The sequence below is a fragment of the Pan paniscus genome, chromosome 8, assembly GCF_029289425.2.
Source record: "Pan paniscus chromosome 8, NHGRI_mPanPan1-v2.0_pri, whole genome shotgun sequence".
NCBI lineage: Eukaryota > Metazoa > Chordata > Mammalia > Primates > Hominidae > Pan > Pan paniscus.
Genome location: NC_073257.2, coordinates 111,641,156 through 111,665,645, shown reverse-complemented (window position 1 = coordinate 111,665,645; position 24,490 = coordinate 111,641,156). Strand labels below are relative to the sequence as shown.

The 24,490-nt window shown below is 38.1% G+C and overlaps 1 protein-coding gene across 2 annotated transcripts; it reads right to left on the bottom strand.

The window, feature by feature from the left end:
• Positions 1-505: 505 nt before the first annotated feature.
• On the bottom strand, positions 506-24,463 carry CUTC (cutC copper transporter). Of its 2 annotated transcripts, none has more exons than XM_008950779.3 (9): positions 24,327-24,463; positions 20,367-20,438; positions 16,903-16,962; positions 13,289-13,498; positions 12,580-12,615; positions 9,261-9,394; positions 6,253-6,280; positions 2,013-2,118; positions 506-1,015 (listed from the first exon to the last, which is right to left on the bottom strand). In XM_008950779.3, the coding sequence occupies exons 2-9, from the start codon at positions 20,416-20,418 to the stop codon at positions 901-903; spliced, it is 741 nt and encodes a 246-aa protein (XP_008949027.1). In that variant the 5' UTR covers positions 20,419-20,438; positions 24,327-24,463; the 3' UTR covers positions 506-900. The 2 variants fall into 2 exon arrangements, with proteins under 2 accessions (XP_008949027.1, XP_003825506.1); XM_003825458.4 differs by having other exon boundaries at positions 24,274-24,405.
• Positions 24,464-24,490: the final 27 nt, after the last annotated feature.

The following is a 24,490-nucleotide window of genomic DNA, read 5'->3' as shown; positions in this document are numbered from 1 at the left end:
TATTATCAGTGTGTTGTTTGTGTAAAATGAGATTATAAATATGAAAGTGACAGACACAGGTAGTGATGAACTTTACCATTGGGACCTGGTCATAGAAAAATATTTCATCACTAGAATCCGTCTTTCCCATCTGTGACTTCAGTAGAAAGAAACTGCTGCTTTGATAACTTTCCTAACCCCCTGCTAGTTTTTACTATAGGTCTTTGAAAATTGTCAGATGGATCTTAGAGTTAAGCCATTTCTTTCCACTTGCAGGATAAGTAACCTGCTGAATGCCAGAGTTCACATCTGTCTTCGTAAGTCTAGGAACTTTGATATTCTGTTTCCAAGTCTGGGAATTTTCACACTGCACCATTTTACTCTGTACCCTTAGCATCTTGCCCAAAGCAGCATATCCAATCAGCACATAATAAAAAGAGAAAGTGCGGAACCAAATAAGACAACACTTTTCCTTTCATACTTGTAGGCTACAGACTGTATTTAGTGCAAGAATAAGAGACTATACTGTAATAGTGGAAATTTTTATTTTACAAATGAAAAGTCAAAATACTGCTTTGAATTGACCCTTAAGTCACACTCTGAATTCATACCATGCAGTTAAAATTTTCCCAGTTCATCAATTAATTCCACTGAAAACAGACTAAGCTTCTGTCTATGGAAGAAGCACAGACCAGCTTTAACCATGATGACAATCACTGGTAAGACTAAGCAAAGGAAGTGACTGTATCTCTGTTTCAAATTCTTTTTCTTCTTGGGCACATTCTCCATGGCCACGTGAAACTTAAAACAAAGATTGCGACTGTCCTGGCCAGAGAAGAAGGTTAAAGCTGTGTCATAGAGAATTGCAGATTATAGTTCTACCTTCATCCTGTGATATCCATGTCTCTCAGAGAGGTCTGGCTACACCAGGATGTTCTTTGCGATAGCATTCAAAGTCCTTACTTTGGTCACATCTGTTACCTTTAGGGAATATTCTGAGCAAGAAAGTGAGGCTCCCATGGCAACAGATGAATTTCTGTAACAGAAATAATAAAGGAACAGATAATTATGTTATTAAATGGGCCCTCCTACTGCTGCTTCATTTTATAGACTATTTCATGATACAAGGGTAGGTCAAGTACGCTGGACTAGTATATTCCATAATTTTCATCAATTAATTACTTGAAACATCCAGCAGCTGAATCCACCGGACAGTATACTTGATTTTATATCTGGAATTGTAAGTTCTAAGGCTCTTGCTTCCTTTTTTTTTTTTTTTTTTTTCCTTTTTAAATTACAGGCATGTATCACCACGCCCAGCTAATTTTTTTTGTACTTTTAGTAGAGATGGGGTGTCACCATGTTGGCCAGACTGGTCTTGAACTCCTGACCTCAAGTGATCCACCTGCCTTGGCCTCCCAAAGCGCTGGGATTACAGGTGTGAGCCACCTCACCCAGCCAGCCATCTTGCTTCTTTTACATTGTGTTTTTCCCAATTTATAAACAGAAATATTCAACTACTATTAAATTGTAAGAGTCTTCTTAAGTATTTAAAAAACCCCATATAATACTCACAATTTCTTAATGGTAATATAATTTCAAAATAACTGAAAACAGAGAACAAATGTGAGGGAAGACTAAGTACTAAAGGTAGGAGGGAGAAAAATGACTATGACTCTTCCATCCTTACACCATAGTTATTAACTTTGCTACAGGAAATCATAGGCGAATGGGCACATGTGCATATCTGACTCATTTGAAGCTCAACTGCAGAATTTGTTTACTATTAACTGGTCTAAGTTCAGCAATGCCTTTACAAGGCAAGGTTCACCTATGTTCAAAGAGCCTGTTTATTTAAGACAGGACAAGAACCATTTTAGAAATGTTTTTCAACTACAAAAACAACTACAATACTTATGTAGTAGTCACAATATTCCATTGATTAATCATGCCCCCATCCAAAGTTTTTCTATTTGGGAGAAAGTAAAAATTAATCTCATCCTTCTTATTTGAATCGAAGAATACATTTTTACCGAAACTTCATTCCCGAGTCTCTAGTAGACCGAGCAGAACAGTGGAATTCTGTAGCACCTGAACCCTCAAGGATCCTTTGTAGATTTCTGTCTGTTATACCACCTCCTGTTGCAAAGAATAAGTAACACATTAAGTAAAACAGAATTTTGCATAAAATTTAAGGAATAATAACAACTGCTTACTTTACTTGGAATCCCCAAACTGAATTTCTCATTGATTCAAAAATTAGTCTCTCCCTACCCAGCTAGAATGAGATTAGAGAAGTGATAAAAGATATATAGGCTACAGACTCTGGGGAAGTACCATTAAGTTTATAGAACATGTATGATAGAATCTTATCTGTCCATTGGCTAATATAACAATGCTATCCCTGCTTGTCCCTCAATTAAAGCAAAATCAAATTAAAAAGAAAGGTAAGGATAGGTTTGAGGAAAAAAATCTACAAAAGCACAACCTCAGAGATGTGTCTGAAAGAGAACCTCTGTTCTGTCTCTAGCCCCAGATGTAAAGACTACACTGACTTCATTGGAAACAGGAATAATGCAAGGTATTATACAGGTTATTAGTTACGATATCAGCTTTATACTTCATTTCACAGAAGAATCTGATTCTACTTTATTAAAACTGTACCACCAAATATTTTATGACATTTGTTTTGATGAACAATCTTTTAAATATTTATATATAAAGAATCATATTCTGAATTGATACTAGTGTATCATAAATATGAAATTAGTTTATTCATCTTTATATCCTTATCTCCCTATAGGATGTACTCAATATTTTAAAACTATGTACTTTGTATCTCAAGCCATTAAAGATGCTGAAATAACCTATTTTTACACACTCTTTCAGACTCATTAACTTGTCTTTTTTTCCTTAGTAGTACAGTAATATCACTGAGTCTTAAGAAATAGAAAAAACGCTGAGTGTGGTGGCTCCCACCTGTAATCCCAACACTTTGGGAGGCCAAGGCAGGAGTATCACTTGAGCTCAAGAGTTTGAGACCAGCCTGGGCAACATGGTGAAACCCCGTCTCTACAAAAACATACAAAAATTAGCTGGATGTGGTGGTGGGTGCCTGTAGACCCACCTATTCAAGAGGCTGAGGTAAGAGGATCGCTTGAGCCTAGGAGGCAGAGACTGCAGTAAGCTGAGACTGCACCACTGCACCATAGCCTGGGCGACACAGTGAGACCCTGTCTCAGAAAAAAAGAAAGAAATAGAAAAAATACAGGCTGAGTAGATTTAGACTGAAATCCTGGCTTTATCACTGTAGCTCTTCACAGCTATGTGATCTTAGATAAATTATTTAAATCCACTGACCTCAACTTTTTTGCCAATAAAAGAGGGATAATACTGGCTACCTCACAAGCTTATTGTAAGGATTAAGAGACAAATATATTATTTCCTTCTATTCCTTCTAACAAATAACAAAACATCTGGCCACTGAAACACATGTTGCTAAGTTATCAGCAACTTAAGTACATAGGTAATACATCTTTCCAGACTCAGACTAACACAGCTCTATGGTTAAAAAGGATCCCACAGAACTAGTTTAATATTCTTCTCTTTATAGATGAAGAAACCAGAGCCTAAATATGTTGTAGGTTTCATTATGAAGGTTCCTAGAGGGCAACTATCTCTTTGTATTTCTCAATGATGAATACTTATTAGGCATTCAGAATGACTTACCTAGGAGTTTTTACTTGCTGGTACTTATTCACATGAAATTGTAATACATTTGTGTTTATAAGTCTATTCTGTGAGCTCCTCAAGTAGGATTACTTTATTTCTGTTTTCATATCTATCACACAATTAGCATAAAATATACATAATTGTCACACAATTAACATTTACCTGATAAGGTTTGTTAAAGAAATTAATCACAAATATTTTTGTATGTAACATCTTTTGACCTGAGTCAGCTTCTTGAGAACGTAGTTTCTTGTGTAGCTTTGCATCCCAAGTAATGCCTTGCACACAGCTGATAACAATTGCATATTAAACAAAGGTACTCTTAATGTCAACAATTGTCTAAGTATTACTTGTCAAAACTATATATATTTAGTGCTAAATGGAAAAGCATCACACTCAGACAGTCTCTTTAACATTCCTTGATTAACCAAAAAGGACCACAATTTGACAGATAATATATACTTTCTCTCTGCTTATGTTTCAAGGGCTTGTTATAGGTCAAAGCCTTCCTAAATATCTGACAATACCCCTTATATGGCCTTTTTTTTTTTTTCTTTTGACACAGGGTCTCACTCTGTTGCCCAGGCTGCAGTGCAGTGGTGCGATCATAGCTCACTGCAGCCTTGACCTCAGGGCTCAAGAAATCCTCCCACCTCAGCCTCTAGAGTAGCTGGGACTTCAGGAGCACGCCACCATGCCCAACTAATTTTTTTACGTTTTGGTAAAGATGGTGTCTTACTATATTGCCCAGGTTCACGGCCTCTTTTTAAAAGTTACTCTTTATCTAGGTGTCACTATTTTGAACGCTGGTCAGTCTTGACATCACTAGTAGTGAGATGACCAGAGACTGAATCCTTCTGATGTGATGTCATATGATGTAAGTATGCAGAATCACCCATGAAGTATTCTGACCAAAAATATTTAAGCAGAGTCTATTCAAACCTTATGATTTAACTATTAGTTTATAGGATATACAGAGGCACGAGGAACAAGCTAAACAATATCATGAGGAAATAATCTGATAAATCCAGAAAGTAGGACATTTTACAGGGTAAGTGATCCAAACTTTTATTTTATTTTGAGACGGAGTCTTGCTGTGTCACCCAGGCTGGAGTGCAGTGGTGCAATCTCAGCACACTGCAACCTCCGCCTCCTTGGTTCAAGTGATGCTCATGCCTCAGCCTCCCAAGTAGCTGGGATTACAGGCACATGCCACCATGGCCGGCTAATTTTTGTATTTTTAGTAGAGACAGGATTTCACCATGTTGGCCAGGCTGGTCTCGAACTCTTGACCTCAGGTGATCTGGCTGCCTCAGACTCCCAAAGTGCTGGGATTACAGGCGTGAGCCACTGGGCCCAGCCCAAACTTTGTAAATGTAACTTTTTTTAAAGCAAGAAAAATAAAAGGAAAAACATCTATATTAAAGATATTTTAAAAGATAATAGAACTGGGCATGGCGGCGTGCAACTGTAGTCCCAGCTACTTGGGTGGCTGAGGCAGGAGGATCACTTGAGGCTAAGAGTTCAAGTCCAGCCTGGCCAATATAGCAAGACCTCATCTCTAAAAACAAACAAACAAACAAAAGATAACAAAAAATGTAATGCTTGTTCCTTGACTGGATCCTAGTTTGAACATATCAGCTATAAAAACCATTGTGGGGACAATTGGAGAAAGTTGAGTATTAAATGTTTATTGTGATAGATGTGATAATGGAATTGTTATTATGGTAACATCCCACCCTTTTTAGAGATAAATAAAGATAAAATGCCATGATGCTTTCAATTTAACTTTAATAAAATACCTCAGGATAGAAAAAAGATGAGACAAATTTGGCAAAATGTTAAATCTAGGGAATGAGCATATGAGTATTCATTATGCTATTTTCTACTTTTTTATATGTTTGAGAAACTTAATTTAAAAAATTAAGATTGTCTTTACATTTGTCTCACTCTTCTACGTTGTATTATCTAATTCTTTAAAAACTGCTCCAACTGTTCATTTCTAGTTAGCCATTATGAACTTAACTGATCTTATGGTTATCATCAGGATCATATGATTAAATTCTGGTTACAAGAAATAATTTGGCAATCAGAGATTTTCAGGAACTGAGACAGTATTATATTTTACCCAAGGATGTTGCCTAAACCTTTGCTTAAACCCTGTTTATTAGGACATTTGTCCTAAACAAAATATGATTAGCATCAAATTTGATGTGCCTCACCAGAGATGAACATCTAAATTCATAAAGTTCTATATAATGGGAGAGCAAATATGGAGAAACCTCAATCTCTATCTACTTCCTTATTTGCTCCTCTTTGAGCTAATGCCTATTACAATATTTTCCTTCTTATCTAAACTTTTAAATTCTAGCACAGATCTCCCAGTTTTAAACATTTTAATCAAACTATATATTCTTCTCTTTAAAGATCATGTACTAATATGTAATGTACTAATACTCTCTCTCACATTTTCCTGCCTCCTTTGCTCTTCCTCCACTATAGTTCAGTGTTATGCTAGTGAATTGATAGATAAATAAATACCTGGCATTACCACAATCCTGCCTTTTGCCTGAAAAAAGAAAAAAAAAAAAAACAAGTGAATTTTAATATCTCTCTCTTGAATGGGATAATAAGGCAGTGAGAATAGAAACATAAGTCAGAATATATTAAATTTTAAAAATTACTATCAATGTTTAATTTTTACTAGATCTTCTCTATTTCTTTGGGATCTTGGACAAGTAAGATGTCCAGCATAGTAAATTTGTCTCTAGAAAATTATCTTTCCAAAAAGTCATTTTTCCCCCCAATAAGTGCCATTTTCTCCCTCCCCTTCACCTATTAAGATGGTATATAAGCCCCCAATTCTAAGTCATATTTCTTTGTGAACTTCTGTATCTACTTACATATATATGTACTTATGTGATAAAATCTGTTTTTACTCCTGCTAATCTGTCTTTAGTCAGTTTAATTTGCAGGCCCCCAATAACAAACCCTGAGGATAGAAGAAAAGTTTTTCCTCCCTGACATGGTGAGTAAGAGAAAGTTCCTGCTCTCATGGAGCTTACACATTCAAGAAAGACGAGACAATGCACAGGGATATTTATACAATAAAATTCCAGGTAGCAATAAGTATAACAAAGAAAAAATAAAGCAAGTGAATAAATAAAGCAAAAAATAAAGTTAACAAGAGAGTGAAAGAGGGGAGTGGCTATTTCAAATAATTTAAAAATTGTTAGGGAAATAAATGGAACAAGGATGCTTCATATTCTCAAATGGCCTGAACAAAGCATCCATAAAACAAAACATTGACTATCTAAAAAGCTGAAATCACTTCAGAATGGAAAAAAGTCATGTTTGCCTGTTTCTTCCAAATCAAGGCTTTCCAAAACATAGAGAAATAATATTTTTAAAGAAATGAATTCTACCATTTCTTTTTGCCTTCCATACAAGATTATTTAGAAGTATATGCTTATCTAAGGCTATCAAAGTGATTTAATAATATAGAGCAGTCACTAAATGTCAGATTTAATAATATAGAACAATTACTAAGTGCTATAACCTGAAGAAATCCCTCACAACTATTCTAGGAGGTAGGTGCTATTATTATCCTAACTTTGCAGAAGAGCAAGCTGAGGTTTAGGATGGCTAGGTAATGTATCCATGGTCACTATTAGTAAGTGTCAAAGCCAGGGTTTAAACACAGACCTGTCCAATCACAAAGTCTATGCTTTAACTATTATGTTACACTACTAGGTAGTTACTTCAGTAAAGTTAATGTATGAGAATATTTGAGTAGCTCTTCCTACTAACCAATAGATTAACATACAAATAACAGACATACACACACACATACACATTTTGAAATGCAATACATTACTATGGCGGTTATATCTTATTTTCTACACCTTACTGAGTAACCTTTTAAAACTGGAAACCTGACTCATCAACTCTTCTATTTTAAAACACTTTAGGCCTCCCCGCTGCACCATGAAAATAAATACTTTAATAAGGTTTTCAAGGCTCTGGATATCATTCTGTCCACATTCAATATTCTGGTCATTCCTCAGTGTTTTAAGTTATGCTTGCTTTTGTTTATAGCCCTTGCTTATACTATTTGTTTTGTATGGAACAATTCCACCAACATCCCCTTCACCCTCACTCCCACTGCCCCCAACTTTTACACAGATAACTCCCAAACATCCTTCAAATGAGTAAAACACTGCAGTCTGGATGTCTTTTCTTCTGGGAAGCTTCCTCTAAATATTGCCAACCTTCATTTCCCCAAATTTGGGGTTAATTCCTCTCCAATGTACTCCTATAGTACCTTTTAAAAATAGAGCTCTATTAAAATTGCCTGCTCTATTAGAAGTGCCTGTTCTGCACTAAATTGTAAGGATTGTGACTACACACAGACACTTAGCCCTTGGTTACCCCCACAGTACAAATGTCCTGCATCTAATATATATTTAATAAATGTCTGTCAAACCATTACATCCCAGAATAGCAAAGTCACATCAGATCTTTAGGAGAAATTTCTGAAAATTATTTTCATGGCTATAGAAAAGTGAAAATAAGCAGATGTCTACACAGGAACATTAATATTATTAATAATAGCAGTAATAACAGAACCTAACATTATTAAGACCTAATATATGCCAACCACTGTGCTAAGCCTCTAACACATCCCATCTTTAGCAATCTTCTGAGAAACTCTAAAATAAGTATTAAACTCATCTCAGTTTCACACAGGGGGAAAGAGAGGCTTAAAGACTATTAACCTGCTCAACATCACATAGCAAGTATCAAACCCGAGTCTCAAACGCTCAACTCTCTCATCTCAAAGTCTGTACTCACTAACTTATAATGCCTCTGGACCGACATCAGAAAAACACACATACTATTAATTACAAAGTCACCTTCTGAGTGCTCTACAAATGATGCTAGCTCACCAGGAAAACTCATAAAATAGAAAAATATATTTCCTCTTATATTGACAGATGAGAAGAAATAAGATTATAATTTTAGTTTTGGAATTTACCTCCAGATGATAATTTTATATGGGATCCCCTGAATATACATGGGCTGACAATGAAAAGATGTGGCTTAAAACTGCAATGCTGGCTGGGCGCAGTGCCTCATGCCTGTAATCCCAGCACTCTGGGAGGGCAAGGAAGGCAGATGGCTTGAGCCCAAGAGTTTGAGACCAGCCTGGGCAACACAGCAAGACCTTATATCTAAACTAAAAAATAAAAATAAAAAATAAAAAAAACTGCAATGCCAATGGCAGAGAAAAGGTAAAATTTGCTGTGCTTATCCAAGTTAGATCAGATCTTTAGGCACTATCTATATATAATTTGATCTTGAAAGCCTTGGTTATTAAAAAGGCTTGTGTGAAAGAAATAAGAATTATATACATTATTGCCTGCTTGCTTTTCCTACAGAGTAACCACAAAGTCAGTAATATATAGTCTCACAAACTGGCTAAACAGCAGAATGTCAGGAGTAACCACAACAGAGTCTTAGGGGAAAAAAAGATAAAGTCCACGTACCTGCTCTATGAGTCGCTTTATTAGGGGTAGCCCTTCTAATGCTGAACTGTCACATCCACTGGTCAACACGCGTTCAAATCCCAAGGTTAAGAGGGTCTCCAGAGCTGCCATTGGATCATGAACCATGTCAAAGGCTGAAATAAATAAAACTGATGTGAATTTTGAACAGTTATCTCTAACGCAGAGTTTCCCAAAATGTAGTATACATGCAGTGGCATGCTGGACCTAGCTTGTACTGGCTTACAAAGGCCAATTATTAAACACTCAAGAATTCTGCAAGTCAGATTGTTAATCCACTGGCAGCCTGAAATTAGTGAAGGTAGGGCCAGGTGCAGTGGCTCGTGCCTATAATCTTGGCATTTTGGGAGGCCGAGGTGGGGAGATCACTTGAGCGCAGGAGTTTGAGACCAGCCTGGGCAATGTGGCAAGACCCCATATCTACAATACAAAAATTATCTGGGCATGGTGGTGTGCACCTATAGTCCCAGCTACTCGAGAGGCTGAGATGGGAGGATCACCTGAGCCTAAGGGGTCGAGACTGCAGTGAGCCAATTGCACCATTGTGCCCTAGCCTGGACGACAGAGCAAGACTTGTCTCAAAAGAAAAATAAAAATTTAATTAATAATAATAAAAAAATTTAGTGAAGGTAGAGTATTTAAACCACAGAAATTTAAAAATGCTACAAATCAGGGCTCTTTTTTCTAGGAGCCAGTTCATCAGCACACCACAGTCTACATACCACTGTGCATAATCATTTTAATAATGGTACACATTTAAATAGTATATTTACTTAAATGCAGATAAGAAATGAAAAGTTTTCAATACAAAGTAATTACAAAAGTTTCTATTTAAAATAAATTTACTTTTTTTTTAACTTTTTTTTAAGTTCAGGGGTACAAGTGCAGGTTTGTTATACAGATAAACCCGTGTCTTGGGAGTTTGTTGTGCAGATTATTTCATCACCAAGGTATTAAGCCTAGTACTCATAGTTGTTTTTCCTGATCCTCTCTGTCCTCCCACCCTCCACCCTTGGAAAGGCCCCAGTGTGTGTTGTTCCCCTCTATGTGTCTATGTGTTCTCATCATTTAGCTCCCACTTATGAGTGAGAACATGTGGTATTTGGTTTTCTGTTCTTATGTTAGTTTGCTAAGGATAATGGTCTCCAGCTCCATCCATGCCTCTGCAAAGGACATGATCTTGTTCTTTTTTATGGGTGCATACTTAAGATTTTATTTAAAGAAAATGATTAAATAAAAATGTGCACAGGTAGCACTCATATATGGTAAAATTTTAAATGTGATAGGCAGGTGAGTCAAATTTGGGAAACTGTTCTAAGGCTTCAGAAATATTGGACTAGGTAGAATGAAACACTGTACTCACCAGTTCTAGAAAAAGCCTTGGCTCACATTCTCATTACTGACTAATATTTTGGATTAAGCTATTAACCCCACATACTCAAGGTTCATAGCATAAGGACAGTTGTTTTCAACAGACTATATGAAGTTTCACTTCCAACCTACTTTTTTTTTTTTTGTGAGATGCAGTCTTGCTCTGTCGCCCAGGCTGGAGTGCAGTGGCACGGTCTCGGCTCACTGCAACCTCTGACTCCCTGATTCAAGTGATTCTCCTGCCTCAGCCTCCCGAGTAGCTGGGATTAGAGGCATGCACCACCACGCCCAGCTAATTTTTGTATTTTTAGTACAGACGGGGTTTCACCATGTTGGCCAGGATGGTCTCAATCTCCTAACCTTGTGATCCACCCACCTCGGTCTCCCAAAGTGGTGGGATTATAGGGGTAAGCCACTGTGCCCAGCCCCATCCTACTTTCTAAGAGATTTCTCCCCTCCTCAGAGCCCTCAAAGAGTAAAGTGGTATCAGGAAACTGAAAACAGAAAATCTACTTCTGCTTTGGTTCTCATACTGCTACATGATATTGAAGCTCTAGCCTGCAGTGGATTAGGTGGTAGTGGTCCTCTGGGACAGGCCCCTTCATTTCACCCTTTAGTGTATGTAGGCAACTAAATCTACCACAGAGGATTTCCCTATTTTGGTGGCAGCACCTTCTCACCACTATAACTATATTATGATATCTCATTAAATACATTAGTGAGAAAAATGTGGAACCCAAAAATTCTACAAATTTTGAAAATATGAGAACATTTTTGTTAAACCTATTGGAATAAAGAAAAGAACAGAAATTTGAAGTAAAAAAATTTTTTTGACTGTAGACTTCTTTTCATATGCAATGGCAGTGCTCTCTGAAGGCAAAATAGATACTTGTTCTTCCATTTTACCAAGGTGTAGCCAAAGAGTATAGAAATTATAACTACCTGATTTTTTGGCCAGGGGTGGTGGCTCACGCCTGTAATCCCAGCACTTCGGGAGACCAAGGCGGGTGGATCACGAGGTCAGGAGTTAAAGACCAGCCTGGCCAAGATGGTGAAACCCTGTCTCTACTAAAAATCCAAAAATTAGCTGGGCATGGTGGCAGGTGCCTGTAATCCCAGCTACTCGGGAGGCTGAGGCAGAGAACTGCTTGAACCCGGGAGGCAGAGGTTGTAGTGAGCCGGATCGCGCGACTGCACTCCAGCCTAGGCGACAGAGTGAGACTCCGTCTCAAACAAACAAACAAACAAAATTATATCTACCTGATTTTTTACAGGAAATATTTCTTTACAAGAAACTATCACATTAAAAAATCATTGTGGTGCAGACAAGCTATAATGAAAAATAATTTTGTATACTATTGTGGACATCTGTTCATTGACTAGATAGTCAACACTAGATTGCATCTGTTTCTCCTTTCTCCCTTCCTAATAAGACCCAATTCTTCTCCAGATACCCAACTTTCTCTCCCCTTAAGAAGTCTCTATCTGTGAAACCCCACCTCACTGCTAGCCCCAGGGATGGTTTTGCCTGGCTTAAGATAGACAGTACCTTCCATTTCACCAGCCACAACAATTTATTCTTTTGGGGTTGCACATGACCTAATACAGTCTCAGTTAAAATGAGTCTCAGGATTCTTGCTTGGAATGCTATGATAGGTACACACACTTGAAGGCAATACTTGCTCTCTCCCTCGCTCTCTTATATCCCACCACCACCTACACCCACTTTTAACAACTTTTCATAACTAAGGCTTCAAATTTTCTAGAAATTGCACATCTCTACTTTTATAACTTTTAGTCCTAGGATCTAAAAAACCAATTGGTAACCTTGGAACACTACAGAATTGTGTTCCATAAAAAGGTAGTGGCAGTTGTTGAAATTAGAAAACTAACACTGTTCAATAGAACTTTTAAAATGAAAATGACTCACCTCGGTGGAAAGTGACTGGCAGAGGGCGGCAAATAGCTATAAAAAGAAAGTCATATAACAACATGAATGAAGATGTCATCACTGATTACTATATATAGAATTCTCCATGTTAGCTGAAACTTTTTAATACTTTCTTCGCCTAACAAGACAGTAAACTAACATAATAATAAAATGGCAGCCTTACAAATTCAAAAGTCTTATCTTTCCACAAATCTCTGATTTTTATACAAAAAAATGGTCATGGCTTATCACCAAATGAAAACCATTTAATCTGACAACTATAAGGGCAGCATTACATCTAATACTTGTCCCTCTGAGGTCATTCAATAAGTACTTTGGTTTAGTAACATAGGTAGTTTGCTTCTGTCCTCTTTGCATCTTCCAACTTGGTGTCCATCCTCACCAACTATAATACTTTTGAAGTTCTTGGTGCAGTGGTTAAAGGAACCATGGTAAATTTCCCTTAAATTTCTATTGTATGGGAACAGTAGCGGAGCCTAATCTATAGCAATTGAGGAGAGTTAAGACGGCTTTGCCACACATACACCCCACCCCAAACATCTAAATAACTACTATTTGAAATACTTAGGTTAGTATAAGTGTCTGTAGCTATGACCGCAAAGTCAGTTTTGTGATGTTGTTTTTCTATATTGTGAGCATAAATACAATTATCATTAGAGACTTTTACGTCTTAGATACAAATTCTTACCCATAAGGGACATACACAGCTCTTTGTCAATGTGTCCATCTTCAGTCAATGCCCCAAATACCAAACCATCAGCACCATAAAGCTTGGCAAGACGAATGTCAGCCTTCATCACCTCAATTTCACGATCTGAATACAAAAAATCACCTCCCCGTGGCCGAATCATCACAAAAACTGGGATCTGAACACTCTGCTTCACTACTTGAAGGACACCTACAAGAAAAGAAAGCAGATTAAAATTCAAATGTGAGCTAAAAGCCAATGATATATTATTGGTCATTTACCAGACAAAGACGGCTCTAAAAGGTAGGACGGACACTGAGAAGAAAAATGTATATATGGTAGAAGGTAAGTAATAGCAAAGGGTTAAATAGAACAATTTAGAAAACAGAAGATGCTACAATTTAAAAGCACTTGTCAGTTGACTCAACAAAAATCCTTATGACTCAGAACCCTTTTATTGGTATGTGACATTTGAAAGTGCAATAACTACCAGGCTCGATGTTCTGCCAGTACATTATTCCCCAAGATCCAATTTCTTCTTTCTAATTCATTACAGCTCTATTTAAAACCTACTGGAGAGATGGTTAAATAGCTTCAAAGTTCATATTCCTTTAATGGGCAAAGACATTTAGCAAAACCTTTTTTTTTTTTTTTTTTTTAAACAAGATACGTGAAAGGGAGCAAAGTTCTACTTATTTGTGATTTTATGCAGAGATCTATGCATAAAAGTACCTAAATATGCCATAATAAGTGGCTAGCTCATAAACCATCAATAGTATAAAGCTGTGACAGGCCCCATCAGTTGTTTACCCAGTATGAATTTCCTTCTTTTTTCTTGCTAAAAGAACTCCAATTTTGCATAGGATAGCAGTTGTCCAATACTAAGCAATGAATCATAATTGGTGTTACAAAAACAGACTGTACTCAAATTTACAGACATGCTCTAGGGATTTTAGAATGGCCAGGAATGCCCTCTTTTCGTGTGAAGATTCCAAAGGGCTGTTGTGTATACAAACTTTTTACATTAAATAATGCTATTATCAACCTCAGAGTAGCATAACTTAGGAGACCACAATTCATACACAGACTTCTGCTTTTGGCCAAGAAAGGGTAACAGTGACTGGATTTACCCTCCCACCTATAATAATAATAATAAAAAAAAACCAGACAAAATATATGGAACAGTGGTTTGCAAGACACCGGACATTAAGCAGTGAAGGGCAATGATCCTTGAAAATGACAAACAATGAAGTTAGTAAGTCAATTCTGATTGACCCAATTTACTGCCTTGAGAGTTTCTAGGCCAAAGCACAGGGATGGGGGACCCACATGGAGCCAAAACAATTCCCTGAGTTAAGGAGACAAAGCTTAGAGTTCAGGAAGACTGAAGTAGCTAGAGTTTATAGGAGACAGTACAGGGAGGACAGAAAGATAACACTGGAGTAGCAAAGACTATCTCAATGGTTTAAAAAAAGGATTTTTTTAAAAAAAAGATAGGCTTGGTACAGTGGCTCATGACTGTAATCCCAGTGCTTTGGGAGGCTGAGATGGGTGGATTGCCTGAGGCAAGGAGTTCAAGACCAGTCTGGGTAAAATGGTGAGACCCCATCTCTACCAAACAAACAAACAAACAAATGTAGCTGGACATGGTGGCACATGCCTGTAATCCTAGCTACTTGAGAGGCTGAGGCAGGACAATTGCTTGAGCCCAGGAGTTTGAGGCTGTAGGAAGCTATGGTCACACCACTTCAGTCAAGCCTGGACAACAGGTGAGACCCTGGCAAAAGAAAGAAAGAAAAGAAAGAAAGGAAGGAAGGAAAGCAAAGAGAGAGAAAAAGAGAAGGAAAGAAAAGAAAGGAAAGGAAGGAATGAAAGAAGAAAGGAAGACAGATAACTCTGGAGGTCTGCAGAGAACCTCCTTTAATATTCAGCTGAGTACTGACCGGTGCATGCATGCAAAGAAACTACGCAAGGCCTGGGACAGAACCAATAAAAAGGATTAGAAATAATGTGCCTGTCATTCATACCAAGCTGTGAATAATGCCTATTCCACCAGCCAGACAGGAAAATTTCAAAATTCGTGGTCACAGGGTAGAGTTCACAGAAGAATCCTGACTCAGTAGTAAGGAATAATTAGCTCTGTATTAACCACTGCTCCAGACTTGCCCAGCAAATCTTAAAAGCAAGACCCAAAAGGACCAAACTGTTTTGGAACATTTGTAGGAATTCAAAAATGTCTAGTAACCAATAAAGTAAAATTCACAATGTCTTGCATCCAATAAAAAAATTACAAGGCAGGAAAATAAGATATATTATTAGATGATAAATCAAATGAAACAAACCCAGAACTGATATAGATGTTAGAATTCGCAGACAAGGTCATTATAACAGCTATCATAACTTTATTCCACATGTTCAAAAAAGTTAAGAGACATCAGAGACATAAAAAGACTCAGATTTCTACAGATGAAGACTACAATGTATGAGATGAAAACATACCAGGCGAGACTAATAGCAGATTAGATAGTGCAGAAGAAAAGGTCAGTAAGCTCAAGGACAAAACAATAGCAACTATGCAAAATGAAAACACAGAAAGGAGATTTTTTTTTAAATAGAGAAGTTCATCAGTGACTTTTGGGACAATTTCAAGTAGTCTAATGTAAGAATAGCTTAAGTCTCTAAAGGAGGGAGTGGAGAACAAGCTGCAAGCTGAAAATTTTCCAAATGTGATGAGAAGTATAAATGCACGGGTCCAAGAAACATGAAAAAACTATACTCAAGTACACCATAAGAAAATTGTTCAAAACCAGTAATAAAAAAATCTTAAAAGTAGGTAGAAAAAAGAGACATATTACATAGAGAAAAACAAAGATATGGATGATAGATTTTTTGTCAGAAACAATACAAGCAAGACGACAATGGAAAAACATCTTCAAAGAAAAAAAAAAACCTGTCAACCTAGAATTCCATACCCAGCAAAAATACCTTTCAAAAATGAAGGAAAAAGCTATTTTAGACATATAAAAGCTGAAGGAATGAATCACTAGCATACTTTTTAACAAAAAAAGTTAAAGAAAGTACTTCAGGCAGAATGAAAATGAAACCAGACAGAAATACGGGATCTACACAAAGGAATAAAGAACACCAGAAATGGTAGTTGCATGTGGGTAAATATATGATTTTTTTCTTATTATTTAAATCTCTTATTTAACAAAAGATAATTGACTCTTCAAACAAAACTAACAATACAGCATGGAGTTTTTGATATATGTATGAGTAAAATATATGACAACAATAGCACAAAGACCAGGAGGGGATTTCAATATACTAAGGATGCCAGCATGGAAAGATTTTATAAAAGCCTAATCCTTGATGTTACTACAGAGCAGCTGAACCAGTATTAACAATTACCTACCTACCTTTCAACTTTTTGATGTGAGAAAGAAATATGTTTGATCAAATCTTTGATTTTTTTACAACCATAAACATTTCTGATACAACATCCATAACATAGTTAACATGACATTAGTAAAGGACCCCAAAGAAACTGATTATCAGTTGCTTCCGGGCTCTATGAACTCCAATCAGAAAACCTGGGAAAAATGGACACTTACCCATGCTGGGTGTAGTTCCCCCCTCTGATAAACCAGAACATAATTCAATCCGATCAGCACCTGTAATATAAAAGCATTGCTCAACACATTTTTAAAAAATAAGCTGTTATTAAACAGCAACCTGTTTATATATATTTTTTCCAAATATAGAACAGTCTTAGATTCCTATCATCTCAGAGAAATCAAATTATAAAGCTAGAGTAAAACTCTGTTTTTAACTCAGCTATACTCTGCAGCCCACATTGTGTTACTCATACTCAAATTTAAAAATTAATTAAAGTTAAGCTAGTTCTCTTAAATTTTTGTATTATAGGGTTGCCTCTCTATGTACAGGAAAGTAACATAGAATAAAGATGTTTCTTAAAACTGACTATAGTGGAATACTGAGTCTTTGTTGATAAGAAAATAACATAATATTTCCCAAAAGGGTCTTTATAATTCTAAGCTTTAAAAAACACAAAGCTACTTTTGAGTAGCTAAACCAAGATAATTTCAAGAATAAGAAAATGCTGAAACCAAAAGAATTATTAGGCTACCAAGGTCACATCAAAAGATCTCAGGAACCAGTTTGAAGAAGCTCTCACTAGCCAAAGATAGAACATTTTGTTCATCAATAAGCAGAATAACTACAATGGATTAAAACACACAAAATATATCTAAATCTAGATTCATAATGACAAAACAATTCAAGGGAAGACAGAGAACAAATTCATTATTCTAAAAAGTATTATAATAAATAAGGGAAAATAAGCAAGCATTTATTCTGCCTTTCTTATACAAACCATACTTCAGCATAACCAAACAGAGGATGAGGGAAAGTTCTTTACAGAACTATTCTAGTTCATAAGTGAAAAATAAATGTCACCATTTTGCAACCCCTACACTAAAATATGGGTTGCTAAATTTATTAGGTGAAAAGCTGACAGAAAACCTTAAGGATAGATTAGGCTGGCAATACCTGAACTCCCTGTTCAATCTTAATATCACAAAAACAGAAAAAACCAACATGTTATGTCCTCCTGATGTGATGCAACAGGAAGTACATAATGTTATCTATAAATAAATTTTGTCAAAACTGAAATCTGAATCTGATTAGGCCTCTGGGCTAACTACCTTTATAGGAAATACAGTGGTCAGAGGACTATGTTAAACGATATCACACATATAATTAGCAAAATTGAGAGTATGGGATACTCTAAAAGATGAATATCACAGTTGCTTAACAAATAAATCTTAAGAAAGTAAACAAAGAATTAAAGAAAAAAGCAGGAGAAACTTACAGATTTAAAGAGACTTAAGAGGCATATAAAACAAATGAAATGTTTGGCTCTTGATTCAAAGAACTGTACACACACACACACACACACACACACACACACACACACACCCTGTATGAGTCAACTGGAGAAATCTGAAAACTGGGTTATTTGACGATATTAAGAAATGATTTTTTTAAAGGTGTGTTAGTGACATTGTGGTGTTTTGTTCTTTAAAAGGGACCTTATCCTAAACAATATACATTAATAATTCCACATTATTTATGGATTTCTTATATATGTATGCATACTAGGCCTTTGAAAACAATAAAGAACTGAAACAACAAAAAAAGAGTTCTTTTTTTTTGTTTTTTGAGACAGAGTTTCGCTCTTATTGCCCAGGCTGGAGTGCAATGGCGTGATCTCGGCTCACGCAACCTCCGCCTCCCAGGTTCAAGCAATTCTCCTGCCTCAGCTTCCTGAGTAGCTGGGATTACAGGCATGCACTACCACGCCCAGCTAATTTTGTATTTTTTAGTAGAGACGGGGTTTCTCCATGTTGAGGCTGGTCTCGAACTCCCGACCTCAGGTGATCTGCCCGCCTCGGCCTCCCAAAGTGCTGGGATTACAGGTGTGAGCCACCGCGCCCGGCAAGTCTTTATTTTTTAGAGACACACACTGAAATATTTAAAATTAAATAACATGATGTCTGGGATTTGCTTCAAAGTAATCTGAGGTTGGGAGAGGAAGGTAGGACTATAAATCAGGGGTCAGCAAACTATGGCATGTGGGCTATGGGCACATAGCTTGTTTTGGCTATGGCCTGCAAACTAAGAATGTTTTTGTATTCTTTTTGAAAAACAACAGCTTTATGGACATATAATTCACTAATACAATTCACCCATTTAAAAGTGTACAATTCAGTACTCTTTAGTATATACACAGAGTTTTGCAACCATCTCCACAAGTAATTTTAGAACATTTTCATCATCCCCAAAACAACCCTACACCCTTTAGCAGTCACCTACCCTTCTCATGCCTCTCAGCCCTAAGCAACTATTAATCTACTTTCTGTCTACATAAACTTACCTATTTTGGACATATATAAATGGAATCATATGTTGTATTTTCTTCCACTGGTTTCTTTCACTTAGAATAATATTTCAAGATTCATCTATATTATAGCATGTATCAGTACTTCATTCTTTTCTATTGCCAAAGTAAGAAGGATTTTTTTAACTTTTTTTTTTTTTTTAGACAAGATCTGGCTGTGTCACCCAGGCTAGAGTGCAGTGGTGTGACTGGCTCACTTCAGCCTCTGCCTCCTGGACTCAAGTGATCCTCCCACCTTAGCCTCCCAAGTAGCTGGGACTACAGGTGCTCACCACCACGCTTGGCTAATTTTTCTATTTTTTGTTGAGACAGGGTTTTGCCATGTTGCCTGGGCTGGTGTCGAACTCGTGAGCTCAAGTGATCTGGCAGCCTCAGCCTCTCCAATTACTGGGATTACAGGCGTAAGCCACTGCACCCGGCTGATGTTTACATTTTCAAAAGATTTAAAAATAAAATAAGTGATAAAGATCAAATGTGTCCAGCAAGGCTGAAAATATATATACTATGCAGCTCTTCACAGAAAAAGTTTATTGACCCCTGAAATAAATGAAAAACTGGCCATGTGTTGAAAATGGGTGAAGATGAGTGATGCATACATGGGGCTTCATTATCCTATTTACTCTACTTTTGTATATGTTTATTTTTCCATAATAAAATTTTTTTTTAATTTTTCTGAACCTGAGATGATGGAAATGTCTGTGCTTCCCATTAAAACAAGTTCAGAGTACAACAGAAACTTTGAGGGAAAAATAGATAATGTTCAAAAGTAAAAAAGATAAAATTCCTCATGATGAAGTCTCTGAAGTCATCTTTAAGTTAATGGTTTAAAAAAATTAAAATTTTGCTAAGTTCAATAAAAGATCAAGTCATTGAGTAAGTACTATTGTCGACACTTGACTTAAAATGTGACCCACTTGGGGAGAGGAAGGGAGAGACTAGATCATAATTTTCCAGTAGGGTTTCTAATTGGTTGTTTCTGAAAGCATTATGAGGGATGCTTAGAGATCACAAGGGCTTCTGAGATAAGCACACAGGATTAATTTTCAGACTCTTAAAAGGGTAGCCAACTGTCATTCACTATCTAATTTCTCTTACCTCCTCTTTCTGCATTCACAGCTGACTCCACTGAATCAACACAAACTTCCATGAGAAATCCATTTGCTGCTCCTAAAATACATGGAGAATGGTAAGAGTTCATAAAGGTTCTATCCATCCAGACCAATTTACGACAAAGGGTTTACATTCTGCTGCCAAAATGCAAATGTCCAATAACAGGTAATAGATAAGTACACTAGGGCCCATGAATGCAATAAAATATCACATTAATCATTGAATTGATGCCTATAGACTGAAATAGGTACACAGACAGATGTATAAAAAATTATACTGAGAAAATGTCTATCGAATGCCAAATTAATCTTCCTAAAACATAGACCTCATCATCACATTCCAGCTGAGATTCTTACAATGCTTCTCAATGCCTGCAGAATATATTTAAACTTCTTTATAAGGAATATAGGTTTAAAAGCAGGACAGACTTCAAATCCATGTCCCACCAACTACTTAGTGTGAGATCCTAGATTAGTTACTTAAGTTTTCTATAAAACAAGGTAGATTTTAGTATGTACCTCAGAGTAGTGAGGATTAAATTAGATAATTCATGTAAAGTACATAGTCTCAAGAATCAAAAAGTATTAGTTATCTGGCCGGGTGTGATGGCTCACGCCTGTAATCCCAGCACTTTGGGAGGCCGAGGTGGGTGGATCACATGAGGTCAGGAATTGGAGATCAGCCTGGCCAACATGGTAAAACCCTGTCTCTACTAAAAATACAAAAATTAGCCAGGCATCGTGGCATGCGCCTGTAATCCCAGCTACTTGGGAGGCTGAGGCATGAGAATCGCTTGAACCCAGGAGGTGGAGGTTGCAGTGAGCCAAGATTGTGCTACTGCACTCCAGCCTGGGTGACAGAGCGATACTCTGTCTCATTCCTTCTTATGCTTCCAGATCTCTCCAGTCCCTACCGCTGGCTCCTCAATGCCTTCTCCTCAACCCAGAGTTCCTTCTGGCTTCATCTCTGAATAAAATTTTTCAAGGAACATTTCCATGATTTTTTCTGTCTCCCAAAGTAGAAAATTTTATGTCCCTCTTTTGAACTCATTTAACTCTTCATGAGTTATGAAACCCCAATTGTTCCTTCTTAAAATATGAATTACTTTCTACCTTTTATTATTTATGCAGATAAATATCTGATCACTTCTACTTGACTTAGAGTTCCTAAGTTTGTTTGTTTGTTTGTTTTTGATACAGAGTCTTGCTCTGTCGCCCAGGCTAGAGTGCAGTGGCATGATCTCGGCTCACTGCAACCTCCGCCTCCCGGGCTCAAGCAATTCTTGTGCCTCAGCCTCCTCAGTAGCTGGGACTACAGGTATGTGCCACAACACCTGGTTAATTTTGTATTTTTTGTAGAGATGGGGTTTCGCCATGTTGCCCATGCTGGTCTCAAACTCCTGCACTCAAGCGATCTGCCAGCCTCGGCCTCCCAAAGTGCTGGGATTATAGGCATGAGCCACCACGTCTGGCCTCCTAAGTTAAGGTCTTTATGTGAGAAATCTTTATCATCACCCACACCAAGCACAGTATGTACCATGGTACACAGTAATAAAATATTTACTAAAAGCTGAATAATTACAACAAAATTAATGTATTTATATTACAAAGTGTGATGTAAACAGAGTTTTGAGTTTTTTTCCGGGAGCACATAATTTAAAAAAATGAACGAAACAATGCACACTTCATGTAATGACACTTAATAGAATGTTCCTCACATACTGGTAATGGTCACTTCTGGTGGGGTGTGATTTGAAATTATTTTTATTTTCTTCTTTTTACTTTTCTTTATTGCTTTATTTTTTCTACCCAATATTGCTTTTATAATTTAAAAAAGCAATTTTTACTTTGAAAAACAAATAAAACAAAAACCTATCATCTGCTAACATCAAACTGCAATTGCCTTACTTATTTAAGACTATCAGTCCCTGTCAGGTGCGGTGGCTCACGCCTGTAATCCCAGTACTTTGGGAGGCCAAGGTGGGCGGATCTGAGGTCAGGATTTTGAGACCAGCCTGGCCAACACGGCGAAACCCCATCTCTACTAAAAGTACATAAATTAGCCGGGCGTGGTGGCGGGCGCCTGTAATCCCAGCTATTCAGGAGGCTGAGGCAGGAGAATTGCTTGAACCTGGGAGGTGGAGGTTGCAGTGAGCTGAGATCAGGCCACTGCACTCCAGCCTGGGCGACAAGAGCCAGACTCCGTCTCAAAAAAAAAAAAAAAAAAAAATACTATCAGTCCCAAACTGTGAAAGGGTTAAGTGTCAATCTATGCTCTTAACCAACAGCTCTGCATTATTAACTCCATGAGTTTCCTGGTAGCTACCAGACCAGCTGTCAGATCAGTGGCACTGGCCGATGCTGATGCTGCCGGGGGACTATTTGCCTCACACAAGAAAGGACCCTAGGCAGGAGAAGATGGAGAGATGTATAAAAAAGGCTATGACAGAAGGCAGAGCAAGGCAGTTGTCCCAAGCAACAAAGTTATAGGATCAAAGGAGAAGCAGCAGCAGTTCTCAAAGTGTAGTAGTCCAGAGAGCTTTGGGAGCCTCTGAGACTTTTCAGAGTCTGCAGGGCTACAACCGTTTTCTTAATAATTCTAACACTTTATTTGACTTTTTCACTTTAATTCTCTCACAAGTGAGAGGCGTTTTCTTTTTTGAGACAGAGTCTCACTCTGTCACCCAAGATGGAGTGCATTGGCGCGATCTCGGCTTACTGCAACCTCCGTGAAGAGGCGTTTTCAAGAGGCTACTTGACATGTTAGACTGAATGAAGCAGCGGGCATGAGAATCCAGCTGTCTTCCATTAAGATATACTGAAGAAACTTGCAAAAATATATTTCCACTCTTTTGCTTTTTTTGTTGTTCTTGTTTAGGAACATTTCTTTTTCAAAAAAATATTATGTCAATATGTAATGGGTTTACTATGGTTATTTTCTAATCAATATTTTAAAATTTTGTTTTAATTTTATTTTTATTTTTTTGAGACGGAGTCTCGCTCTGTCGCCCAGGGTGGAGTGCAGTGGCGCGATCTCGGCTCACTGCAACCTCCGCCTCCCGGGTTCAAGTGATTCTCCTGCCTCAGCCTCCCGAGTAACTGGTATTACAGGCGCCTGCCACCATGCCCAGCTAATTTTTGTATTTTTAGTAGAGACGGGGTTTCACCATGCTGGCCAGGCTGGTCTCGAACTCCTGAGCTCAGATGATCTGTCCCCCTCGGCCTCCCAAAAAAAAATTTGTTTTAATTTCTAATACAGTCAAAATAGATAGATGTAATCCACATAAAGAAAAAATCTTTGAGGATTCTTGATAACTTTTAGGAAGGTTCCTCTTCACGGAGGAAGAGGAAGAGGGACTTGCCAAATTCTCTGGCACCTGCCATGCCATGCTACCCTGGCACTCAGGAAGAACTCGGGTCTTGGAGCAGCCAGACAAGCTCGGCCACTTGGTAGCTGCGAGGCTTTGGGGACCAAGCCCCGTCCCCGCCGTGGCAGCTACAGGTAACTGCAGGTTAGGAACTGGGCTCCGCGCTCGACAATTAACTATCCCAGCGGAGTACTGGCTGCTGGTGCGGGCGGTACTGGCATCCTCGTGTGGCGACGGAAAAAACGTGAAGCTGAAGTTAACCAACTTGCACAAGGTCGCAGGGCCGTTATGAGGGGACCCCGGGACTCGAACCTTGGCTCCACAGCTGAGCCATTCTCGCTACCTGCCCCTCGTCACGCCCTCCGTTTCCACACCTTTAACGCCTCAAAGATAGAAGGTGCCGCCCAAGGGGCTGGAAGGAGCTGAGGAAACGACTCCAGAAGAAATCACCACTGACCACGACTCCCGCCGGCCCGCCCCGGGGAGCCTTCGGCCGACCGTCCCCTCCCCCGCCACCTTCCGCACCGGCCTTCCCGGACGGTATCCGCGCCCGTTTTCGCTCAGAGGAGGCCCCCTGCCTTTTCATGCTCCACGCGTTCCTCCCTCGTGCGCCTGCAGTTTCCACTTGGAATTTGGGCTCCGGCGCGCACCAGCTAAGAAGCGCGTCAACAGCTGTGCGCGCCCGTGCGCGCGTCCCCGATACCTACGCCCCAGCAGCCCCCGCGAAAGCGGAGTCGCAACG